The sequence below is a fragment of the Mobula hypostoma genome, chromosome 21, assembly GCF_963921235.1.
Source record: "Mobula hypostoma chromosome 21, sMobHyp1.1, whole genome shotgun sequence".
NCBI classification, from domain to species: domain Eukaryota; kingdom Metazoa; phylum Chordata; class Chondrichthyes; order Myliobatiformes; family Myliobatidae; genus Mobula; species Mobula hypostoma.
The window spans coordinates 43,445,826-43,467,021 of NC_086117.1; the positions used below are offsets into that span (position 1 = coordinate 43,445,826).

The 21,196-nt window shown below is 47.7% G+C and overlaps 1 protein-coding gene across 2 annotated transcripts in view; it reads left to right on the forward strand.

Annotated features, from left to right (window-relative positions):
* The window catches only part of zgc:92275 (cholesterol 7-desaturase nvd), a 48,701-nt gene that overhangs the window by 10,085 nt on the left and 17,420 nt on the right, over nucleotides 1-21,196 (forward strand). For both annotated transcript variants that reach the window (XM_063073177.1, XM_063073176.1), the window contains exons 2-5: nucleotides 11,456-11,644; nucleotides 12,001-12,179; nucleotides 13,879-14,004; nucleotides 18,788-18,907. In XM_063073177.1, the coding sequence (XP_062929247.1) occupies nucleotides 11,456-11,644; nucleotides 12,001-12,179; nucleotides 13,879-14,004; nucleotides 18,788-18,907 (614 nt within the window). The remainder of the gene's footprint in view (nucleotides 1-11,455; nucleotides 11,645-12,000; nucleotides 12,180-13,878; nucleotides 14,005-18,787; nucleotides 18,908-21,196) is intronic.

A 21,196-nucleotide genomic window follows, 5' to 3' on the forward strand; every position in this document is an offset into this window, starting at 1 on the left:
GGGTGTGAACTGGGATGGAGTCAGAGATGGGAGTAAGAGCAGATTACAAGTGGAGGTGATGGTTATGGAGGCAGCTGTGGTCCACGAGGGAAGGTTGGACCCTTGATTTGGCATGGTACAACCTTAGGCCTAGACTAACCATGGACTAGTGTGAGAATGGATGGGTTAGTGTGTGGGAATAGGACTGGACCTTCCATCTGAGGGCGGAGAAGGGGAGTGGGTACAGAGTGGAACCAGACCCAGGGTTGGGTGGGAGTGACATGGGAACAGTGGGGGCAGCTGTTGTCTCTGGAGCTGGGAGTGGTGATGGTGGTGGATAGGCTGGTGAGTGGATGGTGTCCTGTGTGCTCCTTGGGGACCTGTGGTTCTGGTTGTAGGGATAGGCAACCTCCTAGTGCACAGGAAAAGGACAGCACTGGAGGAAAGAATGTCCTCTTCCCGAAAACCTGCACCGTCTAGGGAATGATGTGCACAAATATGTGTGATGATTCCGGGGATGGGGGACAGTCCTGTGAGGGTCAGGGGAGCGGCAGGTGACGAGAGCGCAGGTTCAGGAGCAGGCTCGAGTCATGTGATCCTCCCCTTACCCCCACCTCCTCTCGTTGCCCCTTCAAGTGGGTTTAACCTTCGTCACCACTTCTGAATAAGTCTCCTGGTGCGGAGAGGGTTACCTCTGCAACCTGTTGGGTCCAGCTTCATGTTGCCCCGATTCTAAATGTAGGTACAGCTCTGGCATTTATTTATAGTTGCGCGAAGGTTGGTTAGGGATTTTCGTACTCTTGGATTGCTGTTTAGAATTATCATCCAGTTTGGTCAGTGGCCGCTGATATTTCTGGGCAGTGTGGAATGGAGAGAGTTCTGAGTGTTCATGTACCAGTGACTTGGATGAAGGGACAGAGTGTAGAGAGTCCAGGTTGACTGCTGGCACCGGGGGGGGGGGGTGTGGAGAGTAAACTGAGAACTGGCCACATTGATGTGTAATGGGTTATGGGGAGAATACAGTAATGAAAAGATAGGAAGGAAATCGTGAGGTTGCATGAAACAGTTTTAGTGTGCACATGTGGAAAGGCATTGGAAAGTGAAGGGGAATGTCATGGATTCTGGGACAGGGTGAGGAAATGGGCTTGTTCTGGAGTAAGACTGGGTTGGGCCTCAGAAGTGTGGGTGCATCATGTCTGGAGTATAGGAGATTTTATGTATATATTCTTTGTCATGCTGCAAAACGTTGAGCTGCTAAACTGTGTTTCATTGCTCCACAACAATGACAATAAAGATATTCAAATATATTATTTATGTATTTAGCAATACAATGCAGAATTGACCTCTGATTTCTGGAACACCCAGAGCTGTAATAGCATTGTACTAACTGCTGTGCTGCCTTGGCGCCCAAAGGAGGTTGTGTTAGTAAGTGCAAATGGGGCAGGGCCTTGAGTGGGACCAGACCTCAGGCTGGGAGAGAGTGGAAGTGCAGTGATCTGCCCCTTCAATGCCCCCCGACTCCCCTACCCCGCGAAGCTGCTATGCAACGTGCTAAAACAGGCAGTTGTGGAAGCAACAGCCTGCGCTGTGACCCATCCCTCCATATCTTCTGTGCTGTATAATTCACTGTTTCTGATGTTACCACATATTTCAAGTTAGCACAGTAACTAGGGAGACAGTTTTTGGGTAACAGAGTGGCTCAGCTGGTAGTGCCAGGGGCCCAAGTTCAATCCTGACCTCCCCTCCTATCTGTACAGAGTTTGCATGTTCTCCCTGTGGGCACACGGGTTTCCTCCAGGTGCCCTAGTTTCCTTCAACATGCAGGTCAGTATGCTACGTATATCCCCTAGTATGTTGGTGAGGGGTAGAATCTTGGGGGAGTGATTGGGAATGCGGGGAGAATTGGGCGCCTTGGCGGCGGGACGTTGCTATAGAGCAGGATCATCGGAGTTCGGAGTTCAGAGTTCAGCCCCAGCATCCTCTGTAAGGCGGCTCTGTGCACGGAATGCGTGGGCTTTCTCCGGGCGCCCCGCTTTCCTCCCACAGTCCAAAGACGTACCCGGTAGGTTAACCGGTGTTCGTAAATTGTCCCGTGATTAGGTTAGGGGTTAATTCAGGGTTGTTGGGCGGTGTGGCTGGAAGGGCCTATTCCGCACTGTATCTCTAACTGAATAAATAGGATTGATGTAAACTGGCGCAAATGGTCAGCATGGACTCGATGGGTTGAAGGGCCTGTTTCCATGCTGTATCTCTCTGTGACTCTGTTCACAAATTACAGATCAGTAGGTACGATGCTGAATATTCTATTCCCTTTTTCGGAAGCTACTGCTGACAATTTATTCCAGTGGGTTGTGTAAACATATCTCTAACAAACCTGATGCCGTTCCCTGCGGCGGTTTCAGCATCTGTCTGTCCATGAGCAAAGTTTCACTGTGCTATCAAGCTTTTACTAAGTGCCTGATACGCTGCTGCCAGGTTTTTCCACTGTCTACTTGTTCTCGTGCATGTGACAATACACTCGACTTTTGCCCTTGACTTTGCGCAGTGAGTGTCTAGAAAGGCAGCCCGTGACCGTGCATAGAGCTCCACAAACCGTTCTCTGGCGGGGAAAGCTGCAGTGAGCGCTAAGCAGGCAGTGTGTTAGTAAACAGCTGCCCTCCGAGCCCTCCCTAACATCGCCCTTGGTGTCCCAGATAAAGTGGATTACACTGCCTGTTCCTGACATGCCACAACTCACGCAGGGACTTTTCTTTCACAATCGCTCTGCATTTTTAAGGAGTGAGCTAAGCGTTCTTCAATCGTACCTTCATTGTTCAGTTGCAGAGAGGCGGCTCGGGACCGGTCGCAACGTTTTGCAGCCGGTGTTTGGCGTGTAGTTTAAAGCAGAGACACCCACTGCCCCAGTATCTCCCAGGTTCCCCTCAGTTTGTCCGCTGCCCTTCTCTCCCTCCTGCGCTGTTTAAAGCCAGGCTGGCCATTCCTCGGGCACTGCCCTAGAGATGATGTAAATGGGGAGGGGGGTTCATATGGGGAAAACGGTGTTGGGGGAAGGATGATTAGGGAAACGTTAATGCCACGCAGCTCTGAGCAGTTCAATTGGGCCGTGAGCAGAGTCGGTGGAGGGGCGGGAGGGGGAAATCACAGTGAACAAACAAGATGTTATGAAGTTTAAAGGAAAGTTTAGGTGGTTTGAAAATATGACTGTGATATTGCGGTGATCTCCGAGTAGGTCACCAGTTCCCCTCATTTTACCGAGGAAACTTTGAAGGTTGTAGGTTGTGAGCTAATCACCCATCTTCTGTCACTGACCAATCAAAATAAGCATGGCATCTTGATGATGTCCTTCATAAACAAGATGCAACGCATGTTTTGATTGGTCAGTGACAGAGTTTGGGTCAATGGGAAACAATCTATCAGGGTGATTCCTGGCTGGTCTGATTGTAACCTCAAACTCACATTCTGCCTGTGGGTTCTTCCCTCACTCCCACAGCCATTTAGTAACTGCCTTAAAAACATTCAGGGACTGCTTTCACTGTCCTTTGAAGAGTTTCAACAACTGCTGAACCTCTGGACACACAGATCCAATTTCTCACAACACTTCCGTTCTTCGTGGTAATCTGAAGGGGCTAAATATTGGTGGGTAAAGGGAAGAAGCTTTTGATCTAGGATGGGATGTTGGAGTTCATATCAGAGGGGAGCTGCCCCATGGCCTTACACCCTCAGTGCCACAGTGAGCTTCAGTGTTCCGGACTCGCACACCAGGGAGAGTGAGCTCTTGAAACTCAATTACAATTGGTTTGTTCATAGAGTTGGGTGGGGACCTGACGTTAGTCAGGTTGGAGCTGGAGTGCACATCGATGGTGCTGGGAAGGAGAGTGGCCACAGTCACACCTCACTCTCAGCTAGTTACTGCTGTGGCTGCAGGAGTGGAGGGTTTTCTGAGTGATGGGATTGTCTAACCAAGAACTGGATGTGCCGTCTAGGCAGATTAATGGCTGTGCTGGGCGGGACTGCACTCCAGAGCCCAGGAGCCAGATCTGAAACATTGTGCAATCAGATACAAGTAATCGTCTCAGTATCATCAGCAACTCAGTTTCTCAGGACATAGAGTAGGAGCAGATTGGGCGATTCGGCCTGTTGTCTGCTTCACCATTTCACCATGGCTGATCCCATTTCCCTCTCAACCCCATTCTCTTACCTTCTCCCCGTAACTTTTCATGTCCTGACTAATCAAGAACCTATCAACCTCCTCATTAAATACACCCAATGACCTGGCCTCCATAGCTGCCTGTGGCAATGAATTCCATGGATTCACCACCTTCTGGCTAATGAAATTCCTCCTCATCTCTGTTCCCTCTAGTCTGAGGCTGTGCCCTCTGGTCCTAGACTCCCCCCACCACAGGAAACATCCTCTACACACCCACTCTATCTGGGCCTTCCAGTATTCAATAGGTTTCAATGAGATCCTCCATCATTCTTCAAGTTCCAGCAAGTACAGGCCCAGTGGCATCAAACGCTCCTCATACGATATGCCTTTCATTCCTGGAATGATTCTTGTGCACCTCCTATGAACTCTCTCCACTGTCAGCTCATCCTCTCCTTAAGTAAGGGGATCAAAACTGCTCGCAATACTCCAAATGAGGCCTCACCATTGCCTTATAAAGCCTCAACATTACATCCTTGCCTTAATATTCTAATCGTCTTCTGAAATGAATGCTAACATTGTGTTTGCCTTGCTCACCACTGACTCAACCTGCAAATTAACCTTCAGGGAACCCTGCACGAGGACTCCCAGGTCCCTTTGCACCTCTGATTTTTGAAATTTCTCCTCTTTTTGAAAGCAGTCTATGATTTTATTCTTTCTACCAAAGTACATGACCATATACTACTTGACACTGTATTCCATTTGCCACTTCTTTGTCCCATCTCCTAATCTGTCCAAGTCCTTCTGCAGCCTCCTCACTTCCTCAACACTATCTGCCCCTCCACCTATCTTCGTATTGTTTGCAAACTTGGCTATAATACCATCAATTCCCCAGTACTGAGGCAGCTAGTGAGGCCTTGCACTGGCCCCAGGCCTCGTGACCACATGGGGTCAGGCGCCTGCTGACCGGAACTCTGTGCAGATTGACTGGGGTCTCTTTCCGATAGTGTGTGATGCCTGGTACTGTGGGTAAATTTGTGATTGATATCCACTCTTTCAGTAGCATTTGGGCAACCTGCAGCCCCTGATCTGACCACAGGACTGATGTTCCTAGTCCACATTCTCAGTGTACCATGCACAGAATCCCACTCGCTAAGGGATCTGATTTACACCCAGTCCTGAGGCGATGCACAACAATCCCAAACCACCTGCACATTCAGGTTGTTGGCCTTCAGCCTCTGTCCTCCAGCTAAGGTTTGCTGAGGTTGATTGGATGATCAAGACTGGATTCTCTTCCCCAGCAGAAATTTGCTTGTGTGGCGCAGTCACTTGCTGTAATGTGAGAAATTCTGCAGTATCTTTACACGCGGAGCCGACAATTAACCATTTACACCACCTCGATCCCTCATACCTCACTTTCCCCTCGTGTGTGCCCACCCCAGAACTCTCCTCTCACTCACTACCACCCTCACCATCTTCCTCTTTCTACTCCCTCCCCCATTACTGCTCTCCAGACTGACCCCCTCAATTTTGGGAGCCCCGGCCTGGGTTCGAACCACGTCCCCTCAGTGCTGCACCTGATCTGGGGCATGGAGACTCCGTTCTCCGTGAGTGCCACCCTCGGCTGCTCAGTGGGACAGGCGCACTGCTTGGAGCCGTGGGCTCAGGCTGGAGCTGGGCGTGCTTTTGGGTGGAAGCAGTTCATCGGGTGTGTTGTGGGCACCACCAGTATCCCAGGCAGTCCTGGAAAAACTGGTCAGTCATTGCCTACGACTCAGTGGTATTTGTGTGCGTAGCTGCTCGTGCTCAATGTACCTGCCATGTTTTATCTGAATGCAGCCTGGTAACCAGGGGAGGAGAAAATGCAGTCATCATCACCCCAATCTCCCTGTCCTCTGAGCCACCCAGCCATCCGCTCCACCTCATTCCACCACCCCCACCACTTCCTCTCCTCCCACCCTCCTCTTTCACTGCCTCTCCCTTCTTTCATCAGGACGAGGAGGCCACCCTGACAATCGGCTTAGTGTTGGATTGTCCAGGTCAATAATTGGCACACAGCATGTGTCCTAACTCCAGTGAATTGGAACTGGTGTCCACCTCGGTTTAGTCGCATCGGGGTTTGAACGGATGAGAAAGCTGCCATTCTCAGTGCAATGATGGACACTGCCCACGAGATGTAGACTGGTGAAACAAAAACATCTCATTCCTTTTGGTCTTTTTCCCCACTATATCCCTACAGCAGATTACCTGGTCCCTGTCTTGGATATTATAACAACAGGAGAGCATAAGAAATGCAAAGAGGGCTGGGTATTCAATAAGATCAGCACTTATCCCAATCTCCAATTCCCTCAGTGGACAAAACTCCACTCTTCTGTCTTGAATGTTCTGAATCCTGAGCCAACACAGCTGTCCAAGGCAAGGAATTCCAAAGATTCACGTACTCTGCATGAAAAAAATTATCTTCTTCTCATTATACCCTAATTACGCCCCTTGTACAATCAGATGAAATCTTGACCTCACGGTTGAACCCATGAGTGCCCTTGCACTTTGCTGTCTGTCTGCACTCTCTCTGTCATCATAACACTGTTATTCATTCCACTGTACTACCTCTAAGTACTGATGTGATGAATTGATCAGTATGGATGGAATGCAAAACAAAGTTTTTCACTTTATCTTGCTGCACGTGACAATAATTCACCAATTATGTTGAGACTGTGGCCTCTGGTTTTACACTCAATGAACCATTATTCTTATCCACTCTGTCAAGTACTGACCCTCTTTTCTAGATCTCTACCCTACAACAAATCCATTGACCCCAGACTTCGTCTAGTGAACCTTCTCACTCCCATCACAACTCACTCCCATCACAACTTTCTCCTTGCATCACCCACAAAATGCTGGAGGAACTCAGCAGGCCAGGCAGCATCTATGGAAAAAAGTACAGTCGACGTTTCAGGCAGAGACCCTTTGGCAGGACAGGAGAAAAAAAGGAGTAGATATAAGGGGTTGGGGGAGAGGAGTGAGAAACACAAGGTGGTAGGTGAAACAGGGAGGGGGAGGGACGAAGCTAAGATCTGGGAAGTTGATGTTGATTGGTGAAAGAGATACAGGGCTGGAGAAGGTGGAATCTAATAGGAGAGGACAGAAGGCCATGGAAGAAAGAAAAGGGGGGAGGAACACCAAAGGAAGGCGATGGACAAGCAAGGAGATAAGGTGAGAGAATAGTGAAGGGGGGGACATTACCAGATTTTCAAGAAATTGATGTTCATGCTATCAGGTTGGAAGCTAGCCAGGTGGAATATGAGGTATTGTTCCTTCAACCTGAGTACGGCCTCATTATGACAGTCCTGCCTAAGGGTTTCAGCCCAAAATGTCGACTGTACTTTTTTGCATAGATGCTGCCTGGCCTGCTGAGTTCTTCCAGCATTTCGTGTGTGTTGCTTGGATTTCCAGCATCTGCAGATTTTCCGTTGTTTGTGATTGGACAACTATCTCCTTCCTCAGGTAGGGAGCTCTGACGTGTACACAGATGTGGCCATACATAATTGGTAAAATCATCTCCAATTTTGAACTTAAATTCCTCTGCAGCCAAAGCCAGCATATGTTTTGCCTCCTCATTGCTTGTTGTACCTGCACACTAACCCTCAATAACTCTGGTCTCTTTGAGTACCAACCAACCTCTAACAGTTTAATAATGTCTTGGCTTTCTACTTTAAACCCTTCCTCAGCTCCCAAGCAAGTTGTGATTTTTTTTTTGGATGCGTCCTCTGTACCATTTCATGCCAGACTCCTGTATTCTATACTCTTGCACACCCTCCGCTTCCTTGCCCTTGTCTCCCATCCAGACACGCCTGGCAGTGAGGGAGGTCTCTCTATACGTGAGTCCTCAGATTCTACATTGGGTACACCAGGTGAGAAAGCTGTGCAAAACTGTCCTGAACAGCAGGTTTGTAGTTTGTACACAGTCTCTGTCATTTCTATGCCCTGGAACAGCCGGTGTTCTGTGTGTAATGTGTGAGGGCTGAAATGGAAGAAGAACTTGAGCAACGGCTCCCCTTTAGGTATTTGAATGAGCTGCCCCTCGAGTTTTTCTTCCAGTTCTGCCCTCAGCTCCTGATTGTTGGGCACTCAGTGTGGCGTTAATTGGGGGATCTCCTCAGGAGGTTGTTCATGAGCTGGGCCCAAGTTCCCATTCATAGGTCCAAGCAATAGGCCACTTGAACTGACTGCCTGCCCCTCTTCCAAGGTTGGGTTTGGCCGTGGAGAGGGAGCACGCGGTGTCTGCTGGCTTGCTGAAGTCTTTGTGGGACCGATGGGCGCTGCAGGTGCAGGAGTGTAACCAGGACAAAGAAAACGTTTTGCGTGTCATTGTTCAAAATAATGTTATTTTATAGCAAAAAAAGAAGCAAACGAAAAGTTCCTGACAGAGCATAGGCCTGTGATGTAGGACGGGCAGGGAAATTGGCAATTGGTTGACTTGTGTGGATGATTTTTCTGAGCTTGTCATAACAAATATGCTTGTAATTGGTTTTATTATTGTCAGGTGGACTGGGGTACCGTGAAAAGTTGTTGTTTGCATTGCCATCTGCTCCATTTACAGAGAAAGTGCAGTGCAGGGAGACAAATTAGGTGCAAGAGCCACGATGAGGTGGATTGAGAGGTTAAGAGTTCACCTTTATCGTATAAGAAGTCCACTTAACAGTCTTCTAAACTCTGTTAAGTGGTCCCCATAGAGGGGTCAGCAGTGGAAAGGGAGAGCAATTTCAAGTTCCTCAGTGTCGATATCTCTGAGGATCTATTCTGGGCCCAACATATCGATGCAGTTACAAAGGAGGCACGACAGTGGCGATATTTCATTAGGAGTTTGAGGAGGTTCGGTATGTCACTGAAGGCATTCGCAAATTCCTACAGGTACACATTCCGAAATCTGTCCGAAATTCTGAAATCCAAAAAGCTCGGAAAACCGAAGTTTTCTTCGCCAACAGCTGACGTCACTCAGGTGTGACGTGGCAGCACTAACAGAGGCCGCCTGACGTCAGTTGTGGCTCAGCGCTGGTACTGGTTACACATGCATTTGCTGTTCACTGATATTTTGTGTTCACTGTTGACTTTGTGTTTAATTTCACTGTGAAAATGTCAAAAAGAGCTGCAGGTACCCCTACGGGTAACAATGAGAAAAAGAGAAGGAATCTTCTCTATCAATAACGCAGGAAGTGGAGTTATTGCAGAAGCTTGATCGTGGTGTGTCTGTGCGGATTCTTACTGAAGAAAATAGTGTCGGAACTACCACTGTATATGATTTAAATAAACAGAAAGTCAAGTTACTGACGTTTTATACTGACAGTGACAGTGATGTTCTACATTTATTCCATGAAGTCATTTACCATGTGTTTGATTCGGTTCGTTTGAAGCTGTATATTTTTATGTTATATTGAATGTTTTTGTTGGAAATAAAATTTCTTCTTGTCATTATTCCCTAAACAATACAGTATAACAATTATTTACATAGCATTTACATTGTATTATGTATTATAAGTAATCTAGAGATGATTTAAAATACTGTATACGGGAGGATGGGCGTAGGTTTGGTGCGGCGCTGGGTCCTAAAGTCCACTGCACTGAACCAGGTTAAATAAGGGACTTGAGCATACGCGTTTTTTGGTATTGGGGGGGTGGGATCTGAAATCCGAAAAAGTCTGAATTCCGAAATGCAACTGGCCCCAAGGATTTCAGATAAGGGATTGTGGACCTGTACAAGGTGTGCTGTGGAGTGCAGTCTAACTGGTTGCATCACCATCTGGTACGGTGGTGGGGAGGGGGAAAGGGCTACTGTACAGGATCATAGTAAGCTGCAGAGAGTTGTGAACTCAGTCAACTCCATCATGGGCGATAGCCTCTGTAGTATCCAGGACATTTTCAAGGAGCGATGCCTCAAAGAAGCAGCATCCATCATTAAAGACTCTCGTTACCCAGGACATGCCTTGTCAGGAAGAAGGTACGGAAGCCTGAAGACACACACTCAGCATTTCAGGAATAGCTTCTTCCTCTCTACCATCTGATTTCTGAATGGACATTGAATCTATGAACACCACCTCAATACTTTCTTATTTCTCTTTTTGCACTACTTTTGGTCTCTTTTTGGTGCCAAAAAAACAAACTCACCCTCAATGTCACAAAAACAGAGGAGCTGGTTGTGGACTACAGGAGAAATGGAGACAGGTTGACATCAATGGATCTGGGGTTGAGAGGGTGAACAGCTTTAAGTTCCTTGGCATACACATCACCGAGGATCTCATGTGGTCTGTACATACCGGCTGTGTGGTGAAAAAAGCACAACAGCACCTCTTTCACCTCAGATGGTTGAGGAAGTTTGGTATGGGCCCCCAGATCCTAGGAACTTTCTTCAGGGGCACAACTGCGAGCATCCTGATTGACTGCATCACTGTCTGGTCTGGGAACTGTACTTCCCTCAATCGCAGGACTCTGCAGAGAGTGGTGCGGACAGCCCAGTGCATCTGTACATGTGAACTTCCCACTATTCAGGCCATTTACAGAAACAGGTGCATGAAAAGGGCCTGAAGGATCATTGGGGGAAACGGTATCGCAGCATTAAAGCCAGGACCAACAACAGGCTCCGGGACAGCATCTTCCGCCAGGCCATCAGACTGATTAGTTCATGCTAATACAATTGTACTTCTATGTTATATTGACTGTCCTGTTGTACATACTATTTATTACAAATAACTATAAATTGTACATTGCACATTTAGACAGACGTAACATGAAGATTTTTACTCGTGTGTGAAAGATGTAAGTAATAAAGTCAATTCAATTCAATAAATTTAATTTAACTATTTAATATACATATAATATTTACTGTAATTCATGTTTTTCTATTATTATGTATTACGTTGTACTGCTGCCGCAAAAAGACAACAAATTTCATGACGTATTAAATCTGATTCTGATCTCTATCCTGTACGCCATCTCATTGTTGTTTGAGAACTGGCCCATTACAGTGGTATCATCACAAACAGTAAACATAGAGTTAGAACCGAATCTGGCCACAGATACGTGAGTATATCAGGAATAAAGTGGCATTCGTATTGAGGTGGAGGTGTTGCTGCCCATCCTTACTAACAGTCAGTTGTTTAAGAAGTCAAAGGGAGCTGCTGAACCTTGTATCTCGGAGGTTGGCAGCGAGTTTGTTTGGAATTACGGTGTTGAAGAAGGAGCAGTAGTCGATAAACAGGAGTCTTGATGTGAGTTATCCACCCAGGATTATGGAACAAAGTCTGGTGACCACCTTCTTCTATACTTGTCTTCTTGCAGGTGAGCAGGTGGCTGTTTACCGGGGCCAGGACGGGACAGCTTACGTGGTCGATGCATATTGCCCCCACCTGGGCGCCAACCTGGCTGTGGGGGGCCGGGTGATTGGCAACTGCATCGAATGTCCATTCCACGGCTGGCAATTCCGTGGTGAGGACGGGAAGTGCACGGAGATACCATATGTAGAGAAAGGTATGCGAGGGATGGGCAGGGGGTGGAAATCAGGGGATGAGCAGAGTGCAGCAGGGAATGGACAGGGGCATCGGAATGGGCAGGGGTGGAAATCGGGATGGGCAGGGTATAGCAGGAAATGGGCAAAGGCATCAGAATGGGCAGGGCTGGGCATTGCAGGATGGGCAGGATGATTTGAGAAGGGCAGGGTGGGCACTGGGGATGGGTAGGGGCATCAGAATGGGCAGGGGTGGGCATTGTGGGATGGGCAGGGGCATCGGGAAGTGGGTCTGTTGCTGGGCACAGGGATAGAGTAAAATGAGGGGGTGGTGATGTGATCCTGGTGACTGGGGAGTGCCTCCTCTCCCCCTCCCCAGTGCCGGACTTTGCCAAGATTAAGACGTGGCCCTGCTGCGAGCTGAATGGGGCGGTGTACGTGTGGTATCACTGTGACAGCCTGGACCCTAGCTGGAACATCCCGGTACAGAACGAGATCCAGTCCGGAGAGTGGGTGTTCCGTGGCTTCACGGAGCATTACATCAACTGCCACATTCAGGTAAGGGTGCGGCCTGCTGAGTAACGGAGAGTGGCACGGGGAAGGGGGGCGCCAATCTGTATAGCAGGAGACCTGGTGGGGACCAGTGATCCACCAACACCGTATGTTGACCAGCAGCAGAAGAACGGTCTGTCAGCACTGCTCCTGGAAGTTTCCTCTGCTGATACGACCTGATCCCAGTGTGTAACTATGGCCCCCGGTGGGTGTGCGTGTCCTCAGGAAGAGTATGCAGCAGCTTGGCTGGAGCTTCCCACCGTCCCCTTCTGCAGGCAGGAAGGTCCCAGCCTCAGTCAGGTAGCTTTGGTTTACAAACTGTAAGGAAGTCCTGTCATCCTTCAGATAGTACATCCTTGCCAGAACATTAGAGCATTGACAAACTCCACCCCACCCTCACCTCCACGCCCCCTTCCCTCCAACCTTCTCATACCTTCAATATCATCTTCGCTCTGTCAGCATCCCTGGATCAGAATGACTCAGAGAAGATTATGCATTCTCTTGTCAACAAGATAACAGTTTACTACAAAGGAATTACAGTATAATACAAATAAGATTACTGTAAACTACAGATAGTGTTACAATACATTGCTGATAAACTATATTACACTATAGAGTATTACAATACATACTGATGAAACTGAAAACTCTAAATGATATTACTGTAAACTACAATACAGATGAAATTATACTATAGCACATGTTTCAGAGGGCATAAGACAGTATACTATGGATGTAGTTAGAGTGTACCATAGTATAATACGGTATTCTATGGACAATATTACAGAATCCTCATAGAGAAGGGTGAGCAATTTCGAGTTCCTGGGTGTCAATATCTTTGAGGACCTAACCTAGCCACAACATATCGATGCAGTTATAAAGAAGGCAAGACAGCGGCTATACTACATTTGGAGTTTGAGGAGATTTGGTTTGTTACCTAAATCACTTGATAACTTGTACAGGTGTACTGTGGAGAGCATTCTGACAGGCTGCATCACCGTTTGGTATGGTGGGGGGATGCTTCTGTGCAGGATCAAAGTTGCAGAAAGTTGGAAAATTAGCTCCATCATGGTACAAGCTCCTGTAGTATCCAAGAGATCTTCAAGGAGCAGTGCCTCAGGAAGGCAGCGTCCATCACTAAGGACCCCTGTCACCCAGGACATGCCCTCTTTCTATTGTTAATGTCAGGACGGAGGTACAGAAACCTGAAGGCACACACACTCAGCGATTCAGGAACAGCTTCTTCCCCTCTGCCATCCAATTTCTAAATGGACACTGAACCCATGAACATTTCACTACTTTTTTTTATTATTTGTTTTTTTGCGCCACTTATTTTAACCGAACTATTTTAATATACATATCTACCTACTGTAACTTTTTTCTGTATATTTATGTATTTCATTGTACTGCTGACACAAAGTTAACCAATTTCATGACATATGACGATGATATTAAACCTGATTCTGATTCTGAATATCGTGCAGTACACTGTATTAATACACACTTCCATACGGTATAGATGTTGGATACTACAATGTATTCTGTGCAACCATGTTCCAATAATGCTGAAGTGCAGAAACATTTCCCAGTCTCTAGGGCCCTGGTGGGTGAGCATTTGGGCTGCAGTTTGAGCTGAGTAGCCTTCAGCCATTCCCTCATCTGCCCCTGCCTCCGCTGACGTGTCCTCACTGTGTTTGCGTCGCAGGAGATCCCCGAGAACGCAGCGGACGTGGCCCACCTCACACATCTCCACAGCCCAGCTATCCTGAGCGGGACCGACCTCCGGAACACCAGGACCAAGCTCTGGGGCTTCGTGCAGCATGACTGGAAGGTGAGAAGTGTTGGTACCTAGCTGCGGACCCTCAAAGTCCCAGGGAGGCGGGGGGCGGTGGGGGTACTGTGATCTCGACTGATATTCCTGGCTGCGGAGAGGTTTCAGACCCTCTAGGGCGAGAGAGGACTGTTAAAGTAACATTGAGCTTTGTGTAGCAAATGGAAAGCTACAACTTCAAGGAACGTCGTATGGTCCTCCACCCGTCTGATAGTTGGAGTTAATCACAGTCTCTCTGTGCTGGGGGCAAACGGCCTGTGCCAGCACTCATCTGCAAGTGGGAACAGGCTCTGTTGTCTGTTTCAGACTTCATTTTCTGTCAAATCCGCAGCTCCAGATGAGATACAGATAGAAAGAAGCCAAACTTGCAGGCAGACCAATGTAGGTTACAATATACCTTGCTTAACTAAAAGCACCATAAAGTGGGCTGAATTGGTCCTTAAAGCCTTTCCTTTCCTCACAGTGGTGCTGTGGGAAGGAGACCACCATGGTATAAAATGCAAGAAGCTACATAGGTTCATGTCAAATCTTGTTCACTCCCCCTCTGCTTAGGGAGTAATGAAACGCTGAACTCAGCAGGCCGGGCAACATCTATGGAGAGCAACAAACGGTCGATGTCTCGGGCCGAGACCCTTCAGTAGGACTCAGCCCAAAATGTCAACTGTTTATTAATTTCCGTAGACCTACTGAGTTCCTCCGGCAGCCTCTGTGTGTTGCTCTGGATTTCCAGCATCTGCAGAACCTCTTGTGTTTATGAACCCTTGCAGTGAGCTGAACATCCAGGCAGGTATAAATGATCAGAAATCCTTGGGACCAGCTGAAGGCAGGACACAAAATGGTGAAAAATACCATTTATTTAGCTTTCACAAGACTGCTGCATTCTAGAGTGTGAATGGGTTGAGAGAAGCATGTTTTGTAATTTCTCATTAAATCTCTATTTGACAGCCTGGGCTTGTTGTTTCACAGGAGTGAAAGGGGCTGAGGGAGTAATTGGTAACTGGTCTATGATTGTCACATGTACTGAGATAGAGTGATAAGCAATGTTCTGCATACCGTCATTCCAAACATAAGCACATCAAGGTAGTGCAAGGGGAAGGAAGTGACAATGTAGAACATCGTGTTACCGTCTGAAGAGAGGTGCCGAGGTAGCGTAGCAATTAGAGTGATGCTCTTACAGCTTGGAATATTCCGGAGTTTGGAATTCAATTCTGACACCATAAGACATAGGAGCATAATTAGGCCATCCAGCCCATCAAGTCTGCTCCGCCGTTCCTAAAGACTGATACTGGATTCCGCGGAACCCCATAAACCTGCCTTCTCGCCATATCCTTTTATGCCCTGACCGATCAGGAATCGATCAACTTCAGCCTTGGGTATACCCATGGACTTGGCCTCCACCACAGTCTGCGAAAGACCACTCCACAAATCCACTGCTTTCTGGCTAAAAAAGCTCCTCCTTACCTCTGTTCTAAAGGATCTTCCCTCAATTTTGAGGCTGTGTCCTCTAGTTCTGGATACCCCCACCATATGAAACATCCTCTCCACATCCACCTCATCTAGTCCTTTCAACATTCGGTAGGTTTCAATGAGATCCCCCTGCATTCTTCTAAATTCCAGTGAGTACAGGCCCAAAGCTGCCAAATGCTCCTCACATGTTAACCCCTTCACTCCCGGAATTATTCTTGTAAACCTCCTCTGGACGCTGTCCAATGACAACACCCCCATCAACACAACCGTCTGTAAGGAGTTTGTACGTTCTGCCCGTGTGACTGCATGGGTTTCCCCTACAGTCTAACAATGTGCTGGTTAGTAGATTAATTGGTCACCGTAAATTGTCCTGTGATTAGGCTAGGGTTAAAGAGTGTTGTGGGAGTACAAGGAAGGTCAAAAGCAGCAATCTGGCAGCTGGCTGTGTGCCCAGAGATCTGAGTTCTTTGGGCACAGAGCTCAGAAAACAGACTTTGAACACTACAAATCAGCAAGTTGTTTTGTTAGGTGTCCCCTCTCGCTGTGAAACGAGGACACCTCTTTTTCCCTTATTAGGGAGAGAGAGAGCCTGTGGTATGTCGAATACTGGGTGAACGAGTAGTTTTTGGGGTACTGCAAGTCTGTGTCTTTATTGATGCTTTGCTGCACTCTTGAGTGCTCAGTGGGGGGGACGATGCTTTTTTTTGCTGGTGGGGTGGGGGGTCATTGCTTCGCTGCTGTTGATGCTTGGGAGGGGAGCTGGGGTGCCTTTGGGATTCTAACTTTTAACTGTCATTCGTTCTTTGCGGCACTCCTCTGTTTTTGTGGAATTTCAGGATGTATATTGTATATATTTCTCTGACATTAAGTGTACCTGTTGAGGTGGGTTGCTGTGCGGTGCAACTTGTTGGGCTGGAAGGGCTCGTTCCGCACTGTATCTCTATAAACAAATAAACAAATCGTGCCATACAGGGAGACAAATAATGTGCAAGGCAGATTGAGTTCAAGAGTTCATCTTTATTGTACAAGAGGTCTGATGAAGAACCTTATAACAGTGGTATAGAAATGGTCCTTGAGCTACAGGTTGCCCGTAGTAGAAGTGTTTAAAACAAGAGGGCATTGGTTGAAAGTGAGAAGAAGAAACAGAGCGATAAGTTACCTGTAGCTTGCTGTCAGAGAGGGAGGTGGAATCATAGATAAATACCATGATTAAGAGGCCCTTGAATGATGCCTGAATAAGCAGAGCAAAAAGGGATACAGACTTGGAGCAGGCAAATAGAATTGATGTAGATGGGCTAGCAAGGATGTGAAGGGCTGAAGAGCCTGTTCCTGTGCTGTGCGGTTGTGACTGTCTGACTCCTGGGCATAATGGCAGAGTGTCTCTATCAATAATAAACATGGGGAATTACTGGACATTACTACACACACAAAATACTGGAGGAACTAAATCAGCAGGTCAGGCAGCACCTTTGGAAGTGGATAGACCTGTCGACATTTTGGGTTGAGACCCTTCTTCAGGATCGAGAAAGAAGGGGGAAGATGCCAGAATAAAAAAGGTGTGGAAGGAGGAGGAGGATAGTTGGAAGGTGACAGGTGAAGCCAGGTGGGTGGGAAAGGTAAAGGGCTGGAGAAGAAGGAATCTGATAGGGGAGGAAAGTCAACCATAGGAGAAAGGGAGGAGGAGGAGGCCCAGGGGAAGTAATGGACAGGTGAGAAAAGGTAAAAGGTCAGTGGGGAATTGAGAGGGGGGAATACTGGAAGGAGAAATCAATATTCATATCATCAGGCTGGAGGCTACCCAGACGGAATGTCAGACATTGCCAATTCTGGCTTTATGATTCTGCTAGGAGGGAATGGAATATGTGTAAACCTTTGAAGAGCACGGGATGTGGTATCACTTAGCCACAGAGTCAAGTACCATGGAGAAAGGCCCTTCGGTCCTCTGAGTCCCTGCTGACCATCAGGCACTCAGTAACACGGATGCTACGCCAGTTCCCTTCAGTTCTGGGTGCCGCGTGGTGACATTCTAATTCCAGGGGATGGAGGTTTCCAGTGAATGGGCAGGTTCAGAATGATGAAACCTCTTCCTTTCACGAACAAGAACAAATCTCTTCCATCAGCAGCTTAGTAAAAGGGACGGGGTTGGGGGAGGAAGAATGATGTTTGCTGAATGTTTTCAGGAATGGGTTGGAACACGTGAAAGAGCAGTGAGTTTGGAGCAGAAATTGCAAGTTGGGATTGAGAAGACGACAGTGTTTCTACTTTCTTAGACGTTTGTATAGATTTAGCATGTCGTCTAAAGTTGTGGCAAACATCCATAGATGCACAGTGGAGAGAGTATCCTGACTGGGAATGTCCATGAACAGAAAATCATACAAAAGTAGTGGATACAGCCCACCTCATACAAAATGCTGGAGGAACTCAGTAGGCCAGGCAGCATTTACAGAAAAGAGTATAGTCAATGTTTCAGGAACGAAATATTGACTATACTCTTTTCCATAGATACTGCCTGGCCTGCTGAGTTCCTCCAGCATTTTGTGTGTATGTGTGTGTTGCCTGGATTTCCAGCATGTCCAGATCTTCTCTTGTTTGTGACAGCCCAGTGGATCACAGGTAAAGCCCTCCCTACCATTGAGCACATCTGCAAGGAGCAAAGCCACAAGAAAGCAGCATCCATCATCGAGGACCCTTACCACCCACGCCATGTTCTCTTCTCATTGACGTCATTGGGAAGAAAGTACAAAAGCCTAAGGTTGCACACCCCCTTATTCAAGAATAGTTATTACCCTTCAACCGTCAGGCTCCTGAGCCAGCGTGGATAACTTCACTCACCTTAACACTGAACTAATTCCACAAGCTATGGACTCACTTTCCAAGGACTACAATTCAAAGTTCTCAATACTATCTATTTATTAATTATAATTTTTGTATTGTGTAGATTGTCTTTTGCTCATCGGTTGTTTGTCAATCTTTGTGTGTAGTTTTTTCATTGATTTCATTGTATTTCATTATTTCTACTGTAAATGCCTGCAAGAAAATATATGTACTTTGAAAATAAGTTTACTTTGAACTTTGAAGGGAGCCAGCATAGGTGGGGGGGGGGGGAGTGGGGCTAGACAGGGAACGGTTCGATTGCCGGCATATTTAAAAAAAAGCTTGACCTCTCTCTCACATTGTTTCCAGGAATAGGAACAGGTTGCCCAGTACCGAAGGTGTGTACGCCTCTTCTGCACAGGGACGTGGATGATGGCGGTAGGGAGGGCAGCCCAAGGGGGTGCCCGACAGCTTTACTGACACTGTTGCTACCCGTCTGCAGGTGCAGTGGAGCCCCGAGGCCGAGCCTGACAAACACTGCTCACGGATGCTGGTGAACCATGCTCTGCACATCCTGGGCTGGCACTGCCCCCTGCTGGACCTGCACGTTACTGCCAGACAGGTACGCACTAACCTGATGAGCTGCAGGGGGAGCCACATCGGTGAAATGGGCACTCTCTGAACAGATCCAGAATTTAATCCAGAATTAAAACTCTATGGAACTATAACCTAATTTTGAACATAGAACAGTAGTGCACAGTACAGGTCCTTTGGCCCATGATGTGCTGACCCCATGATCAACCTAAACTTTCTCTCCTACAGAGCCCAAAACCCACTCTCAGACAACTCCTCTTACTTGCCCCTCGAACAGGACCCCACTAAGGTGCACCAGGCCATTGTCTCCCACACCATCACTGACCTTATTAGCTCTAGAGATCTCCCATCCAGTGCCACCAACCTCATAGATCCCACACCCCGCACCTCCCGTTTCTACCTCCTACCCAAGGTCTACAAACCTGCTTGTCCAGGTAGACCCATTGTTTCATCTTGTTCTTGCCCCACTGAACTAATATCTGCATACCTTGACTCTGTTTTATCCCCCCCCCGGTTCAGTCCCTTCCTACCTACATCTGTGACACTTCACACACTCTTGATCTTTTCAATGATTTCAAGTACCCTGGCCCCTATCATCTTATTTTCACTATGGATGCCCAGTCTCTATATACCTCCATCCCCCACCAGGAAGGCCTAAAAGCTCTCTGTTTCTTTCTGGATACCAGGCCCAACCAGTTCCCCTCCACCACCATTCTCCGCCTAGCAGAGTTTGTCCTCACTCTCAATAATTTCTCCATTGGCTCCGCCCACTTCCTTCAAACAAAAGGTGGAGCCATGGGTATTCACATGGGTCCCAGTCTTTGTTCCAAGCCTACACTGGTGCCTGTCCCTCACTTTTCCTACGCTACATTGATGACTGCACTGGTGCTATTTTCTGCAACCATGCAGAGCTCATTGACTACATAAACTTTGCCTCCAACTTCCACCTTGCCCTCAAATTTACCTGGTCCATTTCTGACACCTCCCTCCCCTTTCTCAATCTCGCTGTTTCTATCTCTGGAGACAGCTTACCTACTGATGTCTGTTATAAACCTACAGACTCTCACAGCTGTCTGGACTATACCTCTTCCCACCCTGTTACTTGTAAAAACGTCATTCCCTTTTCTCAATTCCTCTGTCTCAGCTGCATTTGCTCTCAGGATGAGGCTTTTCATTCTAGAATGAAGGACGTATCATCCTTTCTCAAAGACAGGAGCTTCCCTTCCTCCACCATCAACGCTGCCCTCAACCACATCTCTTCCATTTCACGCTTGTCTGCTCTCACCCCATCCTCCTGCCACCCCACCTACCACCTTCCTCTTGTCCTCACCTACCACCCAACCAGCCTCCATGTCCAGGACATAATTCTCTGGAACTTCTGCCATCCCCAACAAGATCCCACCACCAAGCATATCTTCCTCCCCCCGCGCCCCCCCCCACCACTTTCTGCATTCTGCAGGGATTGCTCCCTGCACGACTCCCTTATCCATTCGTCCCTCTCCACTGATCTCCCTCCTGGCACTTAACTTTGCAAGCAGAACAAGTGCTACACCTCCTCCCTCTCTACCACTCAGGGCCACAAACAGTCCTTTCTGTGAGTCTGTTGGAGTCATATACTGTGTCTGGTGCTGCCGGTGTGGCCTCCTGTATATCGGTGAGACCTGATGTAGATTGGGAGAGCCCTTCGCTGAGCACCAGCGCTTCGTCCACCAGAAGAAGTGGGATCTCTCAGTGGCCATCCATTTTAACTCCACTCCCCATTCCCATTCCAGTATGTCAATCCATGGTTCCTACTGTCGTGACGAGGTCACACTCAGGTTGGAGGAACAACACCTTATGTTCCATCTGGGTAGTCTCCAACCTGATGATATGAACATCGATTTCTCAAGCTTCCGGTAATGCGCTCCACTCCCCCCCCCCCCTTCACCATTTACCATCCCGCTATCCCTCTCTCACCTTATCTCTTTGCCTGCCCATCGTCTCCCTCTGGTGTTTCTCCTCCCCCCTTTTTCTTTCTTCCATGAACATCTGTCCTCTTCTATCAGGCTCTCCCTTCTCCAGCCCTGTATCTCTTTCACCAATCAACCTCCCAGCTCTTTACTTCACCACTCCCCCTCCCAGTTTCACCTATCACCTTGTGTTTCTCCCTCCCCACCCCCCACCTTTTAAATCTACTCTTTTTTTTCCTCCAGTCCTGCTGAGGGTTTCAGCCCGAAACATCGACTGTTCTCTTTTCCATAGATGCTGCCTGGCCTGCTGAGTTCTCCCAGCATTTTGTGAGTGTTGCAAAGCCCATAGCCCTCCATTTTCCTTTCAT